Raw genomic sequence first — 23201 nt, forward strand, 5'->3', positions numbered from 1 at the left:
CAGGACAGTGACACAGTGTCAGTGGTCTGGAGCACATGCTCCCACTCCGGGGGCTAAGGGACCGTGCAGCTGTGGGCTGGGGACATAGGGAGAGGCAGCCAGACAGCGCTGCAGGGCGGCACAGCTGGGGCTGATCCCTTCTCCCACGGGTGCTGTTTAAGCCGCAGCTCTAGTGCTTGGCCCCTGCCTGAACTACGGCTCCTGCTGCATCGCAGCCGTGCCCATGCCTGGCCATGCGCCCCAGTGATCCAGACCCATGTATAACTTCCCAGCTTGACCTTGGACCTGCTTGCAGTGAGCACACACTGACCCTGAGCCTGTCCCATAGCCACAGGATGTGGAGCCAAGTCAGTGCCCCTCTCTGTGTCCCCAGGGGCAGTTCAAAGTGACAGAGGCCAACAGCACACGGAGCACTTTGGGGCATGGGTAAGGAGGTGGAGGGGGCCCTAGGCAGCACGGCAGGGAAGAGAGCAATTCAGCAGCAGGTGCCTCTGCCCCTCAGCTCTATGCCTGTGGGATTGCCCAGAGGAAATACTGCACGAAGGATTTGTCATTCAGTGTTCCTGGCGGCTTTGGAGCGGAAGAACCGAGTGCACCCAGATCAGAGCCAGAGTTCCCTGCCTTTTGAGACAGAATCTTGTTGAATCGGAAATGCTGGAGAGTCACTGGAAAACACCAAGAGATTTAACACAGCCTGGCTGGCTCTTCTGCCAGGGAGCTGTGACAGCTCAGAAATGCCCACTAGGAGTTCAAAGCCCACTCCTCCAAAATGTGGGGTAACTCATCCCACTCCTTTTTCATTTCCTGCCTTCATGGCTTCTGGTCTTCCTTACCGTGTAGCAGCTCATGCCATCCTCCTGGCCAGGTGTCTCTGACTCACTGCTATACCTTTTCTTGGGTTAGCCTGCCTTGTAACCCATGTAATGAATGCCCTTTCAGTGCTGGGTTTGGACTCCGTTTTTATTTGGCAAAGCAAAGTGAAGATATCTATGCAAGTAAAGCTGAGTACCCTATTACACGTCACTAGGAGGACAGGAACACTAAGCCCCCCCCACAGACCACCAGCTCTTGGGGCAAGGCATTGACTTCGGTCAGGGATGGTGGGAAAGAGCCTGAAGACAGGTAGCTTTCTTGCAAGAAACACTTCTTTACCACTTCCATTTTTCTTATTCCACACAGATCTCATATTTGGCTAAAGTGACATTCCTGAAGGTGGCATTTTTCATTCTTTTTCAACCTGGCTGAGCAGTGAGCTGGGACAGGGGCAGGGCAGAGCCATGTCAGCTCGGGGTCAGCCCTCCTGCCTTAGGACCCCTCTCCATGGGATCACACAGCCAGCACTGACATCAATTTGAGGGAAACCACAACTCCCTGGTGGACAGCAAAGCAGATGCTACCCGGGCAGCCCCTGACCCCAGACTGGACTGCAGGGGCTGCCCAAGACAGCTTGTCAGGGAGAGATGGGGAACAGGGCTGTGTTTCAGAGCAGTCTGGTGGAGAAGACACTCAGAGTCCTTGTCTCAACCATGTTGCTGCAGAGTCCTTCTGGGGCAGGTGAAGGGGATGAAATGTTGGGAATGGGAACGGGCTGTCAGCCCTCAAGACCTCAGATGTCTGGTGGGGGTATGTTTGGGTCTGGAGCAGAGAGACAGCCTGGTAGCTGGAATTTCCCATCACATCGGTCTCGGAGGCTTTAAAACAAGGGATACAGCACATATGAAACAGAGATCAGAATCATCCTGCCCTTCTCTGTCCCACAAAGGCCTCCCCTCCCTGGCTGTCCCCTCTTGCTCCCCCAGGCTTGGGGTGATTGCATCCCACTGGATCCCACTGTTCTCTCTGCCCAGTCAGTGGGATTTGGGAGTCAGGATGCAGAGAGGGGAAAGCATTTGCTGTTGCAGGTGATCCCACAAGAAGGGCAGAGCATCATGAACATCACACAGCCAAAGGCCTCAAATCTTTGAACCTGACCCCCAAAAGCAAAGGGAAGACACTGCCTCAATGCTGGTGTACGAGCAGGGACACAAATGCTGCCTCAGTTGCCTCAGTACCTGTGACATCCCTCCTTTACAGTGCCCACAAATGCCATCCAACCTGGCCAAGAAACTGGGAGCAGCTCTGCTCTGCTCTGCAGGTGATAGATTTGAGTGCAGTTCTGCTCCCTGCAAGAGGAGGCTGCGACCCAGGAACCTGCAGCCGCTTAGTTCTAACATCAGAGCACCCCTGGTCCTGCTTACCTGCACCAGCAGGAGCTTTTTCTCCGTGTACACGTGCCCATGGGTGGGCACCACGGGCACGTCACTGCCACAGAGCTCCTTGGAGTGTAGGGCTTCAGCACTGACCGTGACGTTCACCTCCCCTGCAGATGCAGACAGGAGATGTAACCGTGACAGCCCCATGGCCTGGCTCCATCTCTGAGCTGTCCCTGGGGAGCCAGGGAAGGAAGAGAGTGCTACGTCCCCTCCTTGCCCCTGACGTGGCCCCAGCATCCCGTACCCAGGCTGGTCGCTCTCACGCCCCACTGGAACGTCCTTGCTTCATCCGCGCACACGCAGCCGCTATACGTCCCCTCCGCGCTCGCCGACACCTCCAGCTGCATCGACTCCGCCAGCGTCACCCGCACCTGCCAGACCGTGGCCAAAGCCCCCATCAGTCCCCGCTGGCCCCCACCAGCCCCAGCCCTGCTGGCCCAGCCCCGCTCACCCGCAGGCACTGCTGCAGGTAGTTGAAGACGGTGGCCTTGAGCGTGAAGGCTTCGTCGCGAATCACAGCGTAGGGCAGCGCCAGCTCCACGAAGAATGGCTTGAAGGCAGTGAGGGTGATGGTGGGGGAGAGCCCAAAGCCCAGGCCCGCCGTGCAGAACATCCCGGCTTTCCACTTCGTGATGGTGTCGGGCACCATGACCGGCACCTCCGCAGAGCCTCCCTCGCTGCAGCAGGGTGGCACAAGAGAGCATCAGATGCACCAGAGCCTCATGGGCTGTGTCTGACAGGCAGGACTCCTTACTCACCCCACAGGGACCAGGTCCCACAGCCACGTCCCCAAGAAATCCCTCTGTGGGGCTGGGTCCTGCTTGGGCCCAGGTGCTAGGACACCGTCCTGTTTAGGCTCCTGCTTCACTCTTGCTCCTGTGGATGTGGGCACTGCTGGAAGGCACAGAAAGAGGTAGGACATCCCCACTCATCATTCAGCAGCAAGGAACAGGTGTGCAAGGACAGGCTCCCAGTCCAGGGGCTGATCACGTCTCTTTGCACCTGGAAGGTATCACTTTTCTGACTGATGGGGCTGGACTCTGCTGGGCAGCCTGAGAGCCGTACAAGGCTTCCTCTTCTGATGAGTTCAGGCTGGCACACTGCTACCCTCTCCCACCAGGGATAGTGGAGACCCCACAGTGGTCCTTATAGCACCATGGAGGATATTATAGACTGTCACCCCTCACCTTGCGGGTTTGGAGGGATGGCAAGGCTTCGACGGCTTCGCAGTGGAATATCTTCTGTGCAGGGTTTCCTGATCTTGGTGTTGGTGACAATTTTCAAAGCTGCATGCTGAAACAAGACACACAAGAAAAAACACCACCATGCTGAAGGCCCAAGATGCCAAAATGCCTTTTCATTATTCTCAGAAAGAAGGAGTCGTCACAAGCTTAAAGCTCAATACTAAAACAGTGTTCACAGAGCTCTGGATCCACCTGCACTGCTAAAACAGGAGTGCAGCACTTGGCAAAGGAGAGGAATATCTGTGGAAGGGGAAACTGCTGCTCTACTGTCAGAGATGGGAAAGATCTGCTGGCTTTCCTCTTCCCACTTTATTCCTGGGCAGCCCTGATCCCTGGGTTTGCTGATCTAGACCCAGAAGTGTTCCCAGCTGGAGACCCTTCCAGCCCCTCCACCTCGCTGTGGAGAAGTCATTCAACCAAAACTTTCCCCATCAATTTTTCCTCATTGCTCTCAATGCCCTACAAGGGGCCATGTGCCCCAATGCAGTGCTTTCCAGCCAGCCTGAGGCATAAAGTGAGCAGGGAAATGCCAGGTTACTCTAAGCCATTTACTACAAGCACAGACAGGGATTAGTGATGGGAAGAGCAGGTCTCCTTACCTTAACCAGTCTGTAGGTGTCTACCTTGCTAAAAAACCTGGGTAGCTGCCTAATATACCTTCTGAAGCACATTCTCCAGTCATTTCCTGGCACAGCGAGACAGTTAGGGGCTGGAAGCATCGCTTGAATGGGAGACTCCCAGAAACAATCATTGTAATCAAATTCTTGGACTTTCTCAACAGAGTGCTCTTCAGGAAGTTCAGGGAGTAAGTTATAGACCTAAACCAAACACATGAACTTCAGGTGAGACAGACTTGAAATACTCCCAGCCCAGCTCCAATGCATTTGGTCCTGCCATCACCCAGCAGCCCCTCTACCTCCCTGGGCCCAGCAGTGATGCTGCCCTGCCAGACAGCCCCATCCCCACCGTGGGGACCACTCACTGCCCCCTCTCCTCCGCCCTGAGACTCTCGGGAGGAACATGCTGCCTCTTCTTCCTGAGGACAGGGGATGCCTCCCACCACCTGCACCCCAAAGTCCCTACTTTCCTCCCCTACCAAGGGCAGAGAGAAATTTTCTGGTCCCTGTGCCCCATCAATGAGTCTCCTGTGAAGGGGAAAGGGACCAACCCAGCACCTAGGCTACTCTGGACTCACCATGCTGGGGGTGAGCTCAGCCTTAGGACTAAAGGACTGCATGCTCTGATCCACAGCATGGACAGCGCACAGGGACCCTGCGACAGCCTGCACCTTCAGATGGAGCTTTGAGCCTGCCAGAGCCCTCTTCTTCGAGAAGTCCAGCTTAACCTGAGGAGAGGGAAATGGGAGAGGGGAAACAGTCCCAGGAAGGGCTGTCCCTCTGTACCACAGTCTGACCCCCAGACACCGGGAAGGATGGAGAGCAAGGGGCGTGCTTAAAATCAGGAGTTGGTTCACAATGGCAGCAGGAATGGGAGAGGAAGGAAAACCCCACCTGAAGCAGGGAAAGGGAGAGTTTGGGGCTGCCCAGTTGCAATTAGGAAGGCAGGAGATGAAGATGTGTCTGTCGAACAGTGAGGTTCAGTGCAGGCACTGTCCAGATCTCCCAGACAGGCCAGGGAGCAATTCTCCCATCTCCCACGGCCTTCACTCACCTTGTTGGGGAAGCACTTGGCCACGTGGAGCTCCGTGCTGTCAGCAATCATCTCCCCATTGGGCAGCACCGCGTAGCACAGCACCTTGGCGGTTGGTGCCAGCTCCAGCCCGACAGGCAGCTCCAGGGAGAAGGAGCCTCTCAGCCCTGGGCCAAGGGAAACATGGAAGTAAATCAGCCCAAGGTGCACACAGCAGAGCCCTCTGCACACAAACAGGGCCATGGTGAGCCCTGTGCATGCCTGTCCGTGACTTGAGACCTACCATCCTCCCCAGGCAAGTGCAGCTCTTTCCTGAGGAGCATGGCAATGGTTCCCTTGGCCATGACCTGCAGAGGAGGAGGTGGGAATGACTAAACCGCTGCTTTGTGTGGAAGCAAAATACCCCGATGGATCCAAGGACTAGAGTCTATGGAGGGTTTTTGACCTTTGCTGGTTTCCAGCCCCCCACATCTTCCATTGGCAAGCATGTCCAATAGTGCGAGCAGACCCCTCTACTGACTGATGTATGTCCCTCAGTCATCTTAACTGTGCTGTTTGGAGGCAAGGGACAGAAAAGCATGGGCTGAACACCTCAATCCAGTCAGGAGCGAGTGCTCACTGTCTTGTCCTCAGGTCAAAGGGGACAAAGTGCAATCACAAGTGGGACACAACCATGCACTTGTGTGTGGATATGGCCCTTCACACACAAACTCACGCATGCTCTCCCTAATGCCTGCTGCCCGCCCTTCATGTGTGGGCTCACCAGGAAGACCACGTGCACGCTCTGGAGTTCAGTCCCCAGGGCCTCCCTGGCAAGGATGTAATCCACTTGGAGCTGGTGGGGCTGGTTGCAGGGCAGCTCCTCTTCCAGCCTGTGGATCTGCAGGAAGCTCTGGCTCTCTGAATAGAAGGGTCTCAGGGAGAGGAAGGCACTTTGGTGTCTGAGTTTTGACCCATCATACTCCTGGTCATGATCTGTCTCGTTGACTTGAGCCTGAGTGATGGAGGTAGAAATCAGGGTGCTGAAGGGTGAAGACAGCTCCACAGCAATGAGCCGATGGAGCAGCTGAGCTCACACCACTGCCTCAGTGCTGCGTCCACTGGGGGAAAAGGAAAACCGTGAGGTTAGCAGCAGAGCGTAGAGCCGACCACGAGGTGGTGGTCAGAGCACCAGGCACCACCGATGCAAGGAGTTGTCCTGCCTGTTTGGAAAAGGTGTCAAGCCCCGTTCAACCAGAGGATGCAGGGCAAGGCCCCTGAGGAGCTGAGACATGGGTCACTTACACTCAGGGAGACACTCTCAGTCCAGCCAGAGGTGTCCAGCTCAAAGGAGGCTCTCCCAGATTCGTCTGTCAGGAAGATCTGTCTTGTGTTGTTTCCTCCAGATGCAACGATGAGCAGCAGCTGCTTCTCCTTCAGCGGAGAGCCGTCAGCTCCCGTCAGGAGCATCTGCACCATGAGGGAAGGAGAGATGCCCAGCTCTGGGGTGGAGCTGCGTGGCAGAGGGCAGAGGTGGGAGAGCAGGGCTGCGGGGTTGGCATGCAGTGTGGGAGCGGGACTGTTGTAGCAGGGTGTGGGCTGAGCTCTGCATGGTGCAGGGAATCCCCATTACCGTCCCAGTGTAAGGGATCCCAGGCCTGTAGATATCATCAGTGTTTTCAAAGGTCACTGTGAAGACGTCAGGCAAGATCTCACAGCTCTTGGTCACTTCGCGCCACATCCCTATAGAAAAGGAAGGGGGAGATGAGAGAGGTGCTGGGTGACATGGCATTAACAGCTGCATCTCTGATGGGGGAATCATGGACCATCTCCTCTCACTCTCCATCTTCCTGTGGGCATCAGCACCTCCATGGTCCTCCTTGAGGAAAACAGCAGAAATGGGTGTCAAGTCTTTATGATGGGTGTTGGTGAGCCACCATACCTGTCACTACACAAGGGGAGCCTGAAGGACTTGCCCACCTAGCTGCTGCAGGAAACATCTGCCAGGACAGAGACCGTGTTCCCTGAGGAGCACAGACAGTTGCAGGTTGCTGTACAATGCCTCATCTGACAGGGTCCTCCACCAACCTGTCTGCTTCTCCTATCCAAATCACCATGGACCTGGTCACTTTGTAGCCGTCTCTGAGAGGACAGAAGGCATCTTAACATCCCTGAGAGCAGGCGGCTGTTTCTCAGGCGTCCTTGCTAGCCAGCAAAGATGAACTGCACGTATGACCCTCTAGGAGATGCCTCCATGAACTATAATCTCATAAAGATGATCGCATCAGATTACACTGAGATAAATGAAGTGACCTAACTACTTTCCTCATTTGACCCTTTGGAGGGATCCAGTGGCTGAAGGGTCTTGCTGGGCAGTGGGTGAGGCTAGAGGCCAGTGATGACAGTTAGCATTTTGTCCTGGTGGTTCCCCCACTGAGGGCAGCTGGTTCCGGTGCCTGCTCTCTAGTTCACTCCCCAGGCAGTGCTACCAGACTGTGCTTGTGCATAGACACCACTGGGGCCTGGTCTGGAGGAAATGAAAGGACGGGCCTACCACAGAGCTCTTGGGAACCAGAAGAACCAGCAATGAAATGCTAGTGTGAGCTTACAGCTTCTCTTTCTCCTTCTCTTCAATTCATGCATGACAGGAAAGATGGGGACTGAGCCAGCAGACAGTCTCATACATGCAAAGCCACCTATTTGCTCCCCACTGCATTTTATCTGCAAGTGGCTGTATGAAACAAAGCTGTGCTCTTGCAGGCCACAGCTAGGTGCAAGTTTGTACAAAGTGCAAAAGCACACATTTATGAAACAAGCACAAGAAATTGTCCTCACATGTGACAGCAGGAGAGGAACTTCTGTGTTCAGACTGTGATGGGAGCTCTAGTGTGGGCAGAACTGCACTCATCCAAGATCCAGCCTCTATGGAAATATCCAGCCTTGCCCAGAAATGCCCTTCTTCATGGTTACAAGCAAACACAAGAAGCCAAGGATCTGCCCTTCCCAGATGTGTTATACTGAAATTGGAGTTTTCACCTGATCATAAGGAAGCAAATAACAACCCTACCCAGGCAAATAGTGACTATTTGTAGCTAGAGTCAAAGGTAGAAAGACACAGTAAGAAAAATGCAATCATCTTGGAAGCTCTCCAGGGTCTAATCAAGCACACAAAAAAGCCTCAGAGAAGCAAGTGGGGAAGGAGAATGAATGATGGAGGGATATCTGAGGGTAGAAACTCTGAAGAGGAAGAAACTCCTGATCGACCTTTAGGACCTAAGGAATTGCTCCAGTACTCTGAAACAGAGGAAAAAATGACACCAAAGGGAAACAGGGCACAGAGCAGCTGATGCATCTGGAAAGGAAGGACAGAGACCCCCAGGGAGCCCCTGTGCATCTCCCAGTGGAGCAGTTGTGCCCTGTCCTCCAGAAGCCACAGCTTCAGAGCTTCAGGATGTTACCAGGTGGCTGAGTGGGTACGGTTGCTCTTACCTGTCCCCTCCTCCAGCAGAGACGCATGGGCATAGAGGCGCCTCTCATAGTCAAAGCTGGTCAGGTTGAAGGAAGCCATCAGCACCTCTGTGGAAAAGCAGCCATTCTTCCCAGTCTGTGGGAGAGAAGCACCCGCTTTAGCAGCAACCTGGCATCTGGGCCCTTAAGTGTCATCTGCTGGAGGAGAGAAAAAGCAGAGCCCTCGGCCACAGGCTCCTGCTGCCACTTGCCCCTGTGCTGCTGCTTCCCTCCATCCCGTTCTGCAGTCCTGGAACCCTGTAGATTTTCCCCCAGGGGTTAGTATGGTGCTTGGTTACATGGCTGGCTGTTCTCTTGTTGCTGCCTTCTCTCCCCATCCTGACCCACAGAACACTCCAAAAGTCACAGCCCGGTTCTTCTGCTGTCTTTGGGATGACTCTGGCTTTACAGCTTTTCACATGAGACCTGGATCTTGCCCTGCTCTGCCAATCCCATAGTCATGCCCATGGTTGTCATCACCATCCTCAAGACAAAGCCCAAAGTATCCCAAGCTGGGGAAACATGTCCAGAACCACCACCCGTGTGCCTCCTCCCACCTCCTGCTGCCCTCACCTGGCCCATAAACTCAACACAGTTCTTAATAGATCCCACCGAGGACCAATACGGTTGGTAGTACTGGCATAGGCTGCCCTCAGCCCTTCCCCGAAAGGGTTTCCTGGATGGATACCTGTTAGGAGGGAGTGGGAAAGTGAGCAGGCAGGAGAGCTGTCACTGTCCCTCTGCAGAGGAAGGCTGCTGGGAGAGCAGGCAAGTGGGGAGCATCATCCCAGGAGCAGCCAGCCCTCCTGCCACGGCGAGGCTGGGACTTACCGGCCACACACTTGCAGCTGGAGCCTTTTGTCCAGCTCCATCACAAAGCGGGGCAGCTGAATGACCACTTCAAAGTGGGGCAGCCCTGGGTGAGACAGCAACAGGGAATGGGATTGTGACGACTTCTTCATACTGGAGCCTTTTACCATCCCCTGCAATGGCTCCCAAACTCCCGCCACTACCCCTCGCTGCCCACAGGGATCTGTAGATCTCCTGTTCCCATGTCCCGTGCAGTGCCCAGCCTTCATCCCCACGCACCATAGTCCTGCACTCTGAAGGAGTGCCTTTTGCCCCCTACTTTGATGGTGTATGTGCCCAGGGCTGGCTCTGCAGACAGTGGGAGGGACAGCTCCACGATGCCCTGCCGCGGGCTCACATCTTGCCACTGCGCCACGCCATTCCCTCTGGGATCCTGCGCACATGGACATGCCTTGTCAGCCCCTCACCCCTCCTTCTCAGCTCGCAGGCCTGAAGATGGGGAGTGTGGTGGGGGCTGACATCCTGGAGGACTCAAGTCCCTCTGTTTTTCCTGCAAGAAGCAGAGGTTTTACCCACCTGGGGCCCTGCCATCACACTCAAACCAGCCCTGTAGGCATCACCTCTCCCGTGGGAACATTTGCGTAGGGACACTGTATTAGTGGAGCTCCAGTCTGGCTAAAGCGCCAGGAGTTGGCAGGAGAAGATGCTCTAGTCTGGCCATGAGGAAGGACTAGACACTCAGGGAATTCTCCAGGCTGGATCAAAGTCTCTGTGGCCATATTCACTGTCTCCTTCACACGTGTAACTTCCCCCAAAGCATCATCTCCTCTAGGGACTCCCTGACTTGTGGTCAGATGTCAAGGGATGCAAAGGGGGCTGCAGCTGAGGAGGAGACACCCAATCCCCTCTCTCCCCTCCTTGCAACTCCTTTCACCACTTGCAGCAGGGATGCCCTCCCTGTCCCTGCTCCTTCTCTGGAGCACCACACACTCTCCACAGCCCTTTGCTCCTCCTGCAGGAGCTGGCAGGTCGGCACATTGCGACAACTCACCTGCACAGCCACCAAGGGAAGCTGCAAAGAAAAGAGAGAGGGACTGTTTAGCAGAGGACAGCCAGGGAGCGCATGGCCAAAGTGCTGGAGCAGCTCAGAGGGCTAGGCGGTGGAAAGAGCTTGTAGCTGAGCTGGGGGGCTGAACCTGCGGGATCCAGGCTTGGCCTCTGCAGAGTTGTTTGCTTGGCTCCAGGCACCGCTGGGCTAGGGTCTCGGCAAGGCACAGAGCCAAGGTCGTCCCACTGCCACTTCAAGAGCCTTCACACTGGTTTTTCTGACCAGCTTGGTAGGAAGCGAGCATTGATTGAGCCTGCGTTATCCAAACAGCAATAGCTGTGCAACTAGGACTGCCAGCACTGCTGAACACTAGGAATGTAAAACCAGTAGGAGTTATAATAGTGCATAAAAGCTAGACACAAGAGAAGGCCGACAAAGGGAAGGAGTATAGGTCCCACACAGCTGGCAGTGGTTCGTCTCCTGTGCCAGTGCCAAAAGCAAGCAGTGCCCTGGGCTGTATGCTAGGTACTCAGACTGGGAGTGCTTGGAGGATCTGTGTCCCCTCTTTGCTTCCCATGTCCCTGTGCTGTTTGGGGATCCCCTCCCCTGAATTGGACTGCTCCATGCTAATGGTGACACTGAAGTCTCCCCCGTTGCTGCTGAGACCTATCATGTTCAGTGCATTGGCGTCCTATTGGCTCTGTGCAACCTGCGGCACCCCAGCCCAGTCTCACCTTGCTGTTGCTGGGAATGAAATCTTTATCCAAACGGACAATTCGAAACTTCACTGGAAAGAGCAAGCACAGGAGCAGGAGTGAGCGCTAGGGCTCCCAGGACCCAAACCTGGGCGTCCCATCCTAAGAGCCTATTAGCTCTTCCAGCAGTTCCTGTTCCCTCACCTGTTTGTCCAGGCTTGTAGACAGCCTTGTCGGTTTGTACCAAAGTCACCAGCTCCAGGGCTTTCACCAGGACTTTTCTGTGCTCAGAGACCCTCAGGGAACCTCCCTGGATTAAGATGTGCAGGTGTGCAACTTCCTCCTCTCCTGGAGACAGGGCAGAAATCTGCCCCCAGGAAAACAACAGAAATTGGTGCAAAGTCTTTACGGTTGGTGCTGGTGAGTCATCATGCCTGTCCCACATCGTCACAACCCCGTTGCCCTGTGCAGGCACCGGGATCTGGTGCACGTGAAAAGATGATGCCAATATAGCTCACAAGGCCTTTGTATGTGTTACATGTTCCTCTACTCTTCAGCTCTAGGGCAACTGTTGCTCACTCAGGGCAGACTCTATGTTCCCTCCCAGTTCCCCCAGTGTGGATCTGGTGCTGGATAGGAGATGGGCACCCAGCACCACAGGGTTCAGCATCCCTTCCTGAGGTCCTAAGCCGTGCCGTAGGGTTGCGACTCACGTTTGAAAGCTGGGGCCAGTTCAGGTGAAGGATCTTCGTCCCCTTCTCCTCCAGGATGATGCTACTGTTGTTGTGGCTCGTCACTAGTTGGAGGGTCACTCGGACAGACTCATTCATGTCCATGAGGTGAACATGAACCTTGCCCACATACGGGTAGTAGAGCACAGAGGGGAACAGCACCACATAGCGCCTGGGGAAGGGCTGCTTCATTAGTGGAGGAGCGCAGGGGACTGCCACAACCCAAGGACCCCTCAAACAAAGCCCGGTGTTCCCTCCCCCTCCAGACTGCCCTGGACGCAGGCACTGCCTCTCCACAGGGGTCTGCCACTGCCTGGCCTCCCCCTTGGTGTGCCCAGAGATGCTGGCCATTGCACAGGCAGGAGCAGAACCCCCTTTGCCTAAACACCTTAATAAACAGCTGCGATCAGTTGAGTGAGGAAAGGCTCTGCTCATGCACTGGCTTGTCTGTGAGGTTACACCTGCAACAAACCAGCACAGAGACACCAGCCCCAGCAGTCTCCAGGTGCCAAGTCCTCCACCATCATGGGCAGGGACAACCCACCACCCCAAGCATTTCCACCCCAGCCAGCAAGCACAGTCACAGGAAGGATTATCATCCACTGTGCACTGCCAGGGAGCCAAGACTGAACACCCTCCCACCAGCCTCAGACAGACAGATGCAGAGAGGGCTTACGGTTCTGCAGATGTTCCAGCTGTGAGATGTAGGACGTAAAGGAGCAGGCAGGGCAGGGTTGCTGAGGGCCTCATGCTTGGGGAGCACCTGGAAACAAGGTGGACCACAGCCCCCTCAACTGGGTCTGCCTCCTCTCCCAGAGCTTGTTGTTGGAAGCCAGCCTGCTCTGCTGCTAAACAGCTTAGCCCATGGGGCCTTTGCCTCCCGTCCAGCAGGTAAACAAAAGCCAGCAGAGTCTCTGGCTGGGACCCGGGGATTCAGCTAGGACAATATTTAACCACCCAACCCATTGTTGGGTTCAAGGCTCTGGGCAACCAAACTGCATCCAGGGTGGCAGGTACATGGCAGGAATGGGGAGTGCTATTTCGGAGTCAGCAGAATAAGCAGCACGTGGGGAGCCCTGGAAGGCAGCAAAGACTGGTTTTGCAGAGTTTTCAGAGTTTCCTCCAAAACAAGCCAGTCATTCCTGAGAGCAGGAATTACGTCAAACCAGGTAGCTGTGTCCTCGCTTAGCCGTGCTTTGAATATTTTATTTAAGTAAACTGACAGCCGCTGTCATTTGGAGCTGGAACCTGAAAACTTGCTGGGATAGCACCAGGAAGAGAGAGTTGCTTATTTCTGTCTCCACGAAAAGCTGCTCTACTAGCGAAATTAGAAGTTATATCCCTAAAATGCCCTGTTACACATCCTCAGTATAATTTCTCAGAGGTTCACTGCTAAAGTCTCTGAACACTGGATCTATGTCAAGTCTTCTCTGAGCACCACTGACCCCAAGCACCCTGGGGGACCCTTGGGGCTCAGAGCAGGACAAGGAGAGGGTTGTGCCTGCACAGCTGGTTTGGGACACATCCATGGCCAGTGGCACATAAATCCCTGGGTGGTGACAGCTAGCTCATTTCAGGGGTGTTGCTGACAGCGTTGTCCTGGGCCAGGGTCTGCAGAGGGTTGTCCACTCTGTGCTCCTCACAACCCCGAAGATGTAGGCCAGCTGCGCTGGAGTGCAGAGGTCTCCTGTGCTGGAGGATGCCTCCAGGCACTGGAGGACCCTGCTCACCATGGAGTCCTAGCATGGGACAGGGGACAAAAAGCACAGTCCTCGTCAGGGGCCAGCCCAAAGGACAGCTGGGACATGACCACGACTAAGGATGCCCAGTAGTCCAAACCTGGGCTTCCTCTGCCCTGGAGAGGCCCCAGTAAAGCCCCAGGAGGAGGTGAACCCTGCCTGCCACACTCCCAGCACTGAGGGTACCCACACATCGCCCTTCCCTCTGCCCTGCTGTCACCCCGGGGCAGCTGTGGCAGGAGCTGCTCCACAGGAAAGGGGCCAGAAAGTCCCCAAAGCCCTGCCTGGCTGCAGGGAATGGGCCAGGGGAGATCAGGGGCTCGGAGGAGCCCTGCGGGGCTGGTAGCTCAAAGTGACAAGGACAGCTCTGGTTGTGCCAAGGTCCAGAGGTCATAGGGAAGTGCAAGTCCCTCCTGCTTCAGCTGGGCATTAGCCAGGCACCACTCCCCCCCCCCCCCCCGAGATTTCCAGGCCTTATTAAGGCTCCTCCTCTGCAGTTACTGCTTGTCCCCAAGGCAGGGAGAGGGCAGTGCCTCAAGGGTGGGCTAGGGCTCCTGTCTTGAGGGTAAACCTGGCCCTCCCCAGTGTGACTCTCACCCTACCATATGCTCTTCACACCACCCCTGCCCATGTCTTCAGTAGAAGCTTTGAGTCCGTAGAGATGTGCTGTGTGCTTTGAACTGGGGACCCAGCACAGCAGCGGGGAAAGGATCCCCCTCCCCACCCGTCCCTCAGCACCCCAGCCTCAGACAGGATGCCATGCACACGCCAACAGGAATGGACTGTTTAATCTTACACCCTTGTCTTGTAGCTCAGCATAGAGAAAGCTTTATACAAGTGGCAATATCGCCTTTATCTCCTGCCCCCCTCCAGGTCTTACACTGCGTTCTGGACCCTGCTCCCCGCCCCAGAGGTGGCGGCACTTGAACAGCATTGCCGCGAGGACTGTGGCTTGCAGGTTCCTCTGGAGGAAGCAGCCCAGGCCCAGGAGGCCAAAAGATGAACCCTACTCCAAGTTACGCTGACAGGTATGGTAAATGGCACACTGAATCCCCAAGGCTGGATGGAGAACAACTTGCAGCTTGCGCTGTAGCAGTTGCATAACCCTCCAGCTAAGCCAGAGGTATGAGCCCTGCAGGGCTGTGATCTCAGGTGTGTCCAGGGTAGGTGGCTTTTGCCAGGTTTGTGTGTCCCTGGTGCAGTGTCTGTAACCAGTGATGTGTCCCTGCAGTAGCATGTGGCGCTGAAGGGGCTGGTGTGCTTCAAGGGGGTCATGGTGTCCTTGCTGCAGCAAGGAGAGGGTCCAAGCCTGCCTACCTAGCACATCTGTCCCCTTGCCTGGTGTGCAGATGCGAGCTGTCCTGTTGCGCAGAAGAGACACAGCCATTGCAGGGGGTTTTCCTAAGGCACCTTGCCCTGTTTTCACAGTGCTGCCTGGTACCCGTCTTGCACTGCTCTGCTTCCTCTTGTACCAGGGCACAGGGCAGCATCTTGAACTTGCAGGATGCCAGGGTGGTTGCAGACCCAGTGGACGCGTCTGGAGGGGACGGGGGGCAGCATGGCCCAGACTTATATCCCTAAGGGGCTCTGTTCCTCTGCCTAATTGCTGATCCTGGTTGTGTCCTCCTCATGCCGTGGGCTGCCTGTCTCCTCGACAGCATTGGCCCCAGCACTGCATGGGAGGGGAGGCTGCTCAGAGTTCTGGTCCCCACAGTTATTTGCAGACATCTCAGAGAGGGCATCAGCCATAGCCTTGCGGACAGTCTCTGTCAGATCAGGGACGTCCTTTGGGCTGAGACCCTGGGTTTCTATCCTGGGGAGGATTCGGATGATGCATGTCCCTGGAGAGAGAAGGGAAAGAACAGGGAGGCTGTTAACCAAACCCACCAGGACCCAGGTCTCCCCACCAGCATCCTCAGCCGCTGGCTGCCTCCCCACAACTCATGTCTCAGAAAGACACGTCCAGTCCCTATGTACCCCATCCACACTGCCATTTCTGCCCTCAGACAGTGGTGCTCTTGGTCCCCCACTTACCAGGGATGAATTTCTTATCCTTGGAGCTGAAGAAGTTCCAGTATGGAGAGATCACGATGGGTATAATGGGAACCTGCAGGAGATGGAGGGTCAGGTGCATCTTCCATACAGCTCCCCTTTCTCCTTAGGTAACACCCGTGGGACTACAGCTCCCACCATGCCCCAGGCTTCAGCAGGGCTCTGTCACCTCCCTGGGCCCTGCTCAGTGGTGTACCCATCCCAGGGCACTACAGACCCCGAAGACTCTAATCTTCTATATACCCCCACCCCAGGGTGCATGCCCACCCCACCCCAGCACGGGGGAGTCAGGGGGAAAGAGGGCCTTACCTGAGCCTGCACGGCCAAGTGGAAGGCCCCACGCTTGAAGGGCAACATGGATTTGCCCTGATTCCTGGTGCCTTCAGGGAAAATCCACACCCGGAGCTGCACAGTACAGGGAGAGACAGGAATGTGGACCTCAGCCAGCATTGTCTGCCCTTCCCTTGGGACCAGAGTACCCTGGGACACAGTATGTCCCTTTTCCCTGTACCTCCCCAGGCTCTCACTGCACCCTTGTGTTTGCTCCTCGACTCCCCCACTGCTGCTGGTCCCCCTTACATTTTCATGCTGCATGGTCCTGGCGGTCTGGGTGATGACATCGATAGCATCTCCTGTTTTCTGGCGATTGATGAAGATAATGCCGCTGAGCCAGCAGGCCCACCCCACGGTGCCCATGTACATGAGCTCCTTCTTGGCAATGGGCACACAGCGGTCGGGCATGATCTCCACCATGCCTGCAGGATGGATGGGAGAGGCAAGGATCAGTCCCTGCTTGGCAGTCCCCGGGATCCTCCAGCCTGGAGACACTTTCCATTCTCCCATCCCACTCTCTGCAGCATGCCCACAGCCCTGAGCTCCTGTCCCACCAGCTTTTCTGCTCCAAGCCTACTGCACTGCCTTATACAAATCCTGGCACTGGCCTAGCTGGGACTCCCCAGAGTGAGCCTGGTCTGCTCCTGCAGCACCCCAAAGGCTGGCCATGCAGCAATGAGTCCCGCCTCCCCCATGCACGTACCCATAAGGTCAAGGGAAGCTTGGTGATTGCAAACCATCACATAGGGCTCCTTGATGTTTAGATGCTCAGATCCCCACACCTGCATCTTGATGCCAAAGAAGTGTTTGAGGGGCAGGATAGCAGCACGCAGGATCCTAGGGCAGAAGAACATATGTGGAGAGCGGATCAACACAGAGGGGGCTCACTTGATTTTTTCCAGCCTTTCATAATCACTCAAGTAGCAAGGTATGATATGGGCTGGGCTGGATCTGAGTAAATAGTGTGTCCTCGTGTGGGCCTACGATCATTCACAAACTCAGCTGTGCTGTGCAGTGCTTTGTTTTTCTAAGCACGCTTCTAGCTTGCACAGCTCAGAGCTAACCTTGTAACCATTAGTAAGGTGACAGCAGCTCCTGTCTCAGTAGTAGACAGTGGAGCTGCTGACAAAGCAGAAGAGCAGCCAGCACAAGTTGGTGGGATGATGGAGACAAAGAGGAGGAAATAACAGGTTCAACATCCAGGGAAGATGGAAGAGCAAGAACAGAGGGGATGGGATGGGCATGTCTGCAGCCAAAGTGAAAATCGTTGCATCCCAATGCAGGCAACTACATCTGGCCAGGTGAACCTCAATGCAGGCTCTGCTAACTGCCCAGCTAGATCTCTGTGTGCTAGTGGGGAAACTAAGACACCTGTTCAGGAGGAGAAACCTTCACTGCAGCTACCTAAAACCAGGGGATCTGGATCACAGACAAGAGGTGCTGAGCTGTAGATGGATGGATGCAGAAGACAGGAGTGCAGAGAAACAGCCTTGCAAGAGACAGTTCTACAAGGCTGTGGATGTATCACTATTTAAAAGAGGTGGGACTGTGCCTGAAGAGCCGTCAGAGCACAGTGCGCTGCTTCAGGCACCAAGCTTCATGCTGCAGATGGAGGTGAAAGAGGCTCCTGACGAAAGTAGTGAGGGAAAAAGCTACTCATCTTCCTTCATTAGAGCAAATGACAAAGGATAGCTTCACTGAGCCTGTGGAGAGGGGTCATCCTGGATTAGTCCTGTTCCCAGTAGAGGTGGCTGAAGGCTCAAAAAATGTGCCTGCAAACAGGAGTTTTGAAGGGTAGTCTGCCGGGACATACTCATAGACACTTCTAAGATGTGGTCCCCAGCTGTGAAACTGGGAAATAACCTTCCGGTGTGACTAACGCAAAGCCAGCTCAGGGAGAATGCAGGAGAGACTCGTGCAACACCATGCCTTATGCAAAGAAGAACTGGAGAGGAAATGAGATAAGCAAGCAGGTGGCAAAGGGAAGAGGAGCACTGGGGTGAGGCAAGGAAAAGGATTGCACTTACGTAATCAAAATCAAAGTCAGCCAAGTGACAGCACCAGCTCTGCCTGGAGCTCTACCAAGGCCAGAGAGGGACAACTGCAATGTCTGCATGAGGGCTGTCGAACAAGAGCTTTGGATCAAGACAGGCCATAGTGCAGGAGCCGTATCAGGACTGTGCTGGAAGGGATCGGGAACAGACAGAGGTTTTTTTCATCTGCACTGATGGTAAGGAAACAAGGAAGACTGGAGTCACTATTCAGGGAGGGGTGGACAGCAAGGGTGACGTGAGGATGGCAGCTCTGATGAAGGATGACATTGAATATGAGAATACCGGAGGAATGGGAGGAGGATGAAACAATGGGATTGCAGCACCCATGGTAGAGACAAAACATGGAGCACTTTTGGTGTTGAAATGGTTGAAATGGGATGGTCTCTGACTTGCAGCATAGAGAGCATCAACACAAGGGACCGGACATCCAGGGGTAAATGTTCCAAGGGAGTCTGGCAGCACCTGCAGGGGACAGAGCTGATAACGAGACCTCAGCACCAGGTAGGGATGAGAAGTTTGGGAGGAGAGAGTAAAGGCAGGCACAGAGGAAGAAGGAAGTAGAGGAAATGCATGGTGGTTAGAGGGAGCTATGTTGTGTCAGAGGACCTCTTGGGAGATGTGGGTTCAGAGATTCCAGGGATGCAATGGCTGCAGAGAAACAAAATACAATGAAAATACAATGTGGCAGTGCTCCAAATCCAGGACTAATGACAGGAACTTGCTCCAAGCTGGAGGCTTTGTGATTTGGAGGCTGAGGAGGAGGAGACGGCATGCTGCTCCAGAGGAGGATGTCTGTGAGGTGTCAGTGGTACAAGATAAGGCAGCTGTGACTCAAGGCTGTGTCACGCAGGGTATTTCCACTAAGCCGGAAATGTTCATGCCAGGGCTCAGAGAACCTTTGGATACCATGCACAGCGTGTTTATGTGTGCATGGCATGTCTGCAGAGAAGGGATAAGGGAGAGAGAGACTACACAGCAGGGCAGATAACATCAAATCTTTGAACACACTCCTGCTGAGGACCCAAAAATCCATCAGCACAAATGCATGGTGGCTCGAGCTTGGCAAATATCACAGGCTCAGACATCTCTCATTCTGACATAATTATATCTCTTTTGGTATGCTGTCATGTTCAGAAATCCAGTAACAAGATTGCAAAACCTTTGAAAGCAGCTAGACCTTCCTCCTGTGTTACAGTGATGTTATCTCCGCTACCACCACTCCCTGGGAGTGCAGCTGACAGCTGTCTGCTGCAGAGCGACACCAGAACAAGACTCACCAGAACACAACTGCACCATGCCCAAGAGATGATGGCACTGAGAAATCCCAAAGTCCCTCTGCCAAAGCCCAGTCCCCAAAGCTCCCACTGAGAAGATGTGGCTGCATTTCCAGGGAGATGGAAATGTGTGTATATGTGTTAATGGTGAACCTGCTAATGATTATAACCGTCACCTTGCCAGCTCCCCCCATCTGCCACCCAACTGATGATCCCAACTTTGCAATGACCAAGAGTAATTCATATTATACTATATCATCCTCCAAGGATCAGCTGGCCACCTCCTTCACAGAGTTAACTCTCCCTCATCACACCACGGCCAGCACCTCTTCACCACATCAGAAGAGGCAGATGCACCCTTCACCACTATGCAGACATGACCACAGCCCTCACTGAAGCTCTAGGGCTGAACAGTGGCCTCACCACATGGACACAACACATGTTCTTGGCCATAACGTGGCTGAAGGTATGCCCAGGGCAGGAAAGAGCATGTGTCCACAAGACAGTGCAAACTCCTCCAACGCAGCTAAGCCCCAGATATCTCTGCAATGGAAACACAACCCCAGGCTGTACTCACTTCATGTTCTCCACCGTACGTCCCCGAAGAGCAGCATAGGGGGAGAGGAGGGTTGCCATGGCTGCAATCCAGCAGTTAAAGAAGGCCACCTTACAGAAGTACTGGACAGTGACACTGTACCAGTAAAGCAACAGGGCTGCGAAGGGGAGAAGGAGCAGCAGCCCTTGGAGCAGGACCACCTCCATCATGCTGCCAGGGCAGGAGGACACTGGGGAGCTCAGGCAATGTCCCCAGGAGCACGATGAGTTGAGCATGAGGATGCTGAGCAGCATGGCAGATAAATCAGGTGTATCAGCGTGTAGGTGTTTTGGGCTGGTCCAGGGGAAGGACCTGTGTGTCTCTCACTCTGTACAAAGGCTCAAGGATGGACTGGCTCAGGCTGGGGGCAGGCGCATCAGCCAAAGTGGGCGGTGGAGAGTGGAGGTGAGACAACACAGGAGATCCTGGGTCACCCAGAGAGTCATTGCCAGTAAATGCCCTGCTGGGTGATTAAAAGCCATTCCAGTGCCTTCGAGCTGATACATCCAGCTCTGTTGCCCAGAGAAGTGCCTGCACATCCCCTCTGCTCTTTCGCAACCTTGGGGACACAGAGCAGTGAGCACAGGCAGGTCCTGGGTAGGCATGTGGGGTGCCAGGAGTTCAGGACCTGGTGCCCTCAGCCACCTGGCTCTGACTTCCAGCCTCTCCTGCTAAGCCAGCAGTTGACACTCTGGGAACGTGCTGCAGCCCTCTTTCTGTGCTGGTTAATGTCCCCAGTATGAGCAGTGGGGGGGGTCTGAAGCAGACTGTGCTATGGTGTGTCTATGTCAGCCCCTGGTCTGCCCCAGGGCCCAGATGCAGCTTCTGGACACTGGACTCTGGGATGCCCCCACCACTGCCTGCTCCTGCCAGGAAGGAGCATCCCTGAGGCCAGGCACAGTCCAGGGTCTGTCTCCCAACAGCCCCAGGGCAGCAGGCACCTCTGGACTCCTCTCACAGCCACAGGAATCCCCAACCCAGGAAAAAGGGGGAGCCCAGCAGGCCAGCACAGAGGGGGCTGGCTCTGGTCCATGACCATCACTCTGGTGAGATTTGTTGCAGCACCTAGTTGACATTTTTGCTAATCTCCAACCCTCACCCTGCAGATTATTGGATCATTGGTGAATATCTTCCTGTTGCTCTCCTGCCAAGTACGCAGCAGACACATAGTGCTGGTGCTCACCACCTCATTGCTCCCTCATTGGGGCTGCAGGAGCCCCTCTGCCCTTCCCCTGCCAAGATCCAGCTCCTTCCTTGTCCAGGCAGTACCGCACAGGTCCGAGCCCTGCCACCTGCTCTGCTCCCATCCCAGCTCTGAAGGAAATGCCAGATCTCATCCCATTTGGCAGCCAGGGGTTGCATTGCATTACGTGTTTACTTAGGTGTAATCAGCATGCACAGAACTGTAATTAACCTCTCATCCTGCTCTAATGCTTTCACACTGGGCACACAGGATTCAGGCCAATTCTGGGTTGTTCTGCGGAAGTTTGGAAACTCAGGCCTTACATTTAAGAAACAAGTGTTTGTCATTGCAGAGATACCTGTCCTGGCCTGCCAGCAGTCAGCTCAGCTGCCAGCAGCATCGCCCAGCTGGGAGGATCACAGCCCCACTGCACCGGTCCCCAGGCCCTACCTGGGGACATCCAGCTGCTGCTGCCCAGACCGATTGGTTCCTCTCTGGCCCTTCAGGCAGAAGTCTGCAGTTGGAGCGTTTTGTTCATGCCTTCTTGTATCAACCCTGCCAGGGCTCTGGAGCAAATGCTCCCTGTCATTCTGCCCTGAGGCAGTCCATTGCACTGCCTGGGTCAAGCCTTCAACTCTTTTCTCCAGCAGACCCGACCCTTGTCTGACGCGTCCTGCTGTTAGTTCCCTTCCATGCCCACAGCTGCCTTTTTCTCCCACACCTACTCCATGTCTCTGCTAATGTGGGTGCAAGGAGACACCTTTGTGCTCCTGGCTGTGCCCTCCCTGGTGCTGATGTTCTCCACACGGCCAGCTGCAGAGTGCTCCAGCGTGACCCAGAGAGGGCTCCACGGTTTGCTTCCACCACGGGTGTCGCAATCCCCATTCTTTCTTCCTCCCTCCATTCCTCTTGTTATTCTCACATTCAAGCTAAGATTGGCCCATCCTGAGGCCACCCTTCCTGTCCACTCCATCCCCAGGTGACTCCACTCCTCCTCCTTCCCTTTCTGTCTATATGGATACAGAAACCTTTGCGCATTGACTTGGTTTTCCATGAGATTCAGCTCAGCTTCGCTTTTAGATGGTCTCTTTCACTTCTGCTTTTTCTGCTCTGCGAAGCTCCCAGGCTGGCTGGCCTGTCTGCCCTGCTCTGCAGGCTCTCAGGGTGCTCTCAGCCGGGTGGGATGTGCCTTCATGCTGCAGCCCTACACAGATGCTTTGCTGCGCACTAGGGATGGCCCCAGTAGCTTCTCTGCCAGCTCCCATGCGAGCCAGGCTGAGACTCGCTGCAAGGGAAGATCTGTCTGTGCCAGAGCACAGCTCAGCCCTGGGCCTGGAGGGGATGAGCCCTCCTCTCCATATGGACCACAGAAGAGAGTCAGGACAGCCCTTCTGCTGACTGAGAGTGGAAGGAGGGAATTTAGGGCACAACTGCTTGGGCATCATCTGCTTTCTGCATGCTCTGAGCCCCAGACTACTACCAGCCCTAAAGTTTTCTGCCAAGAGCTCTGCTTTTAAGGCAATGCCTCCCTACAACTACCCTGTAATCTTGCCAGCAGCCCCCCTTTCCAGGCTCTGGGGCTTTCCACCGGCAGGGTGCAGAGAGCTGTGCAGGAGTCAACCAGCACTGGTGCTAGTGGTGGGGTCAGAGCAGGGCTGTTGCCCTGTTCCTGGAGCTGCAGAGCCTGGACTGGGGACATGGCAGAGCCAGGGGGCAGCTTTCAGCATCTAGGCAGCATCCAAATGGTATCTGCCCCCACTCACCCCTGTTGCCTTAGTGCACAGAGGGGACACTGACAGGAGGGCACAGGAGAGATTCTGCTCAGGGTAACACAAGGCAGTGACAAAAGCAATGAAATTTGCTATGGCCTCATTTTAGGGATCCTCTTTCCTGCTGAACATCATGGGAGAGGAGGGTGGCTGTATGCCCTGGAAAACTCCGTGATCACCATGCTGCATCCCCTTTCAGGTGGCTGCCTTGACTCACATCTCTTCTGGGAGGGATCAACAGGCCAGGTTCCACCAACCACCCTGTGCCAACAAATTCCCCCTGGAC

The 23201-nt window shown here is 55.0% G+C and overlaps 2 protein-coding genes across 2 annotated transcripts; both read right to left on the reverse strand.

Moving 5' to 3' along the window:
- Nucleotides 1-1673: 1673 nt before the first annotated feature.
- On the reverse strand, nt 1674-12108 carry LOC136994343 (alpha-2-macroglobulin-like protein 1). Its single transcript, XM_067311796.1, has 20 exons — nt 11899-12108; nt 11390-11552; nt 11225-11277; nt 10494-10514; nt 9722-9875; nt 9464-9548; nt 9206-9320; nt 8615-8729; nt 6759-6868; nt 6368-6595; nt 5910-6140; nt 5430-5493; nt 5168-5313; nt 4692-4841; nt 3440-3545; nt 3011-3146; nt 2704-2929; nt 2497-2623; nt 2238-2359; nt 1674-1691 (listed from the first exon to the last, which is right to left on the reverse strand). Exons 1-20 carry the CDS (start codon nt 12106-12108, stop codon nt 1674-1676), a joined length of 2580 nt encoding a protein of 859 aa, XP_067167897.1.
- A 3146-nt stretch (nt 12109-15254) lies between these two features.
- On the reverse strand, nt 15255-20133 carry LOC106497448 (1-acyl-sn-glycerol-3-phosphate acyltransferase alpha). Its single transcript, XM_013958403.2, has 6 exons — nt 19946-20133; nt 16744-16877; nt 16287-16462; nt 16017-16112; nt 15690-15762; nt 15255-15496 (listed from the first exon to the last, which is right to left on the reverse strand). Exons 1-6 carry the CDS (start codon nt 20131-20133, stop codon nt 15255-15257), a joined length of 909 nt encoding a protein of 302 aa, XP_013813857.2.
- Between the last annotated feature and the right edge of the window lie 3068 nt (nt 20134-23201).

The sequence above is a fragment of the Apteryx mantelli genome, chromosome 28 (genome assembly GCF_036417845.1).
Source record: "Apteryx mantelli isolate bAptMan1 chromosome 28, bAptMan1.hap1, whole genome shotgun sequence".
Taxonomy (NCBI): Eukaryota; Metazoa; Chordata; class Aves; order Apterygiformes; family Apterygidae; genus Apteryx; species Apteryx mantelli.

Coding starts and splice junctions, on each gene's coding strand:
- LOC136994343 (XM_067311796.1), bottom strand. CDS start 12,108: ATGAAGCAGCCCTTCCCCAGGCGCTATGTGGTGCTGTTCCCCTCTGTG. Junction 6,869..8,614: donor TCTGCTGGAGGAGGGGACAG/GTAAGAGCAACC, acceptor CCTTTTCTATAG/GGATGTGGCGCGAAGTGACC. Junction 3,147..3,439: donor CATCCCTCCAAACCCGCAAG/GTGAGGGGTGAC, acceptor TGTGCCTTCCAG/CAGTGCCCACATCCACAGGA.
- LOC106497448 (XM_013958403.2), bottom strand. CDS start 20,133: ATGATGGAGGTGGTCCTGCTCCAAGGGCTGCTGCTCCTTCTCCCCTTC. Junction 16,463..16,743: donor AGCTTCCCTTGACCTTATGG/GTACGTGCATGG, acceptor TCCATCCTGCAG/GCATGGTGGAGATCATGCCC. Junction 15,497..15,689: donor GGATAAGAAATTCATCCCTG/GTAAGTGGGGGA, acceptor TTCTCTCTCCAG/GGACATGCATCATCCGAATC.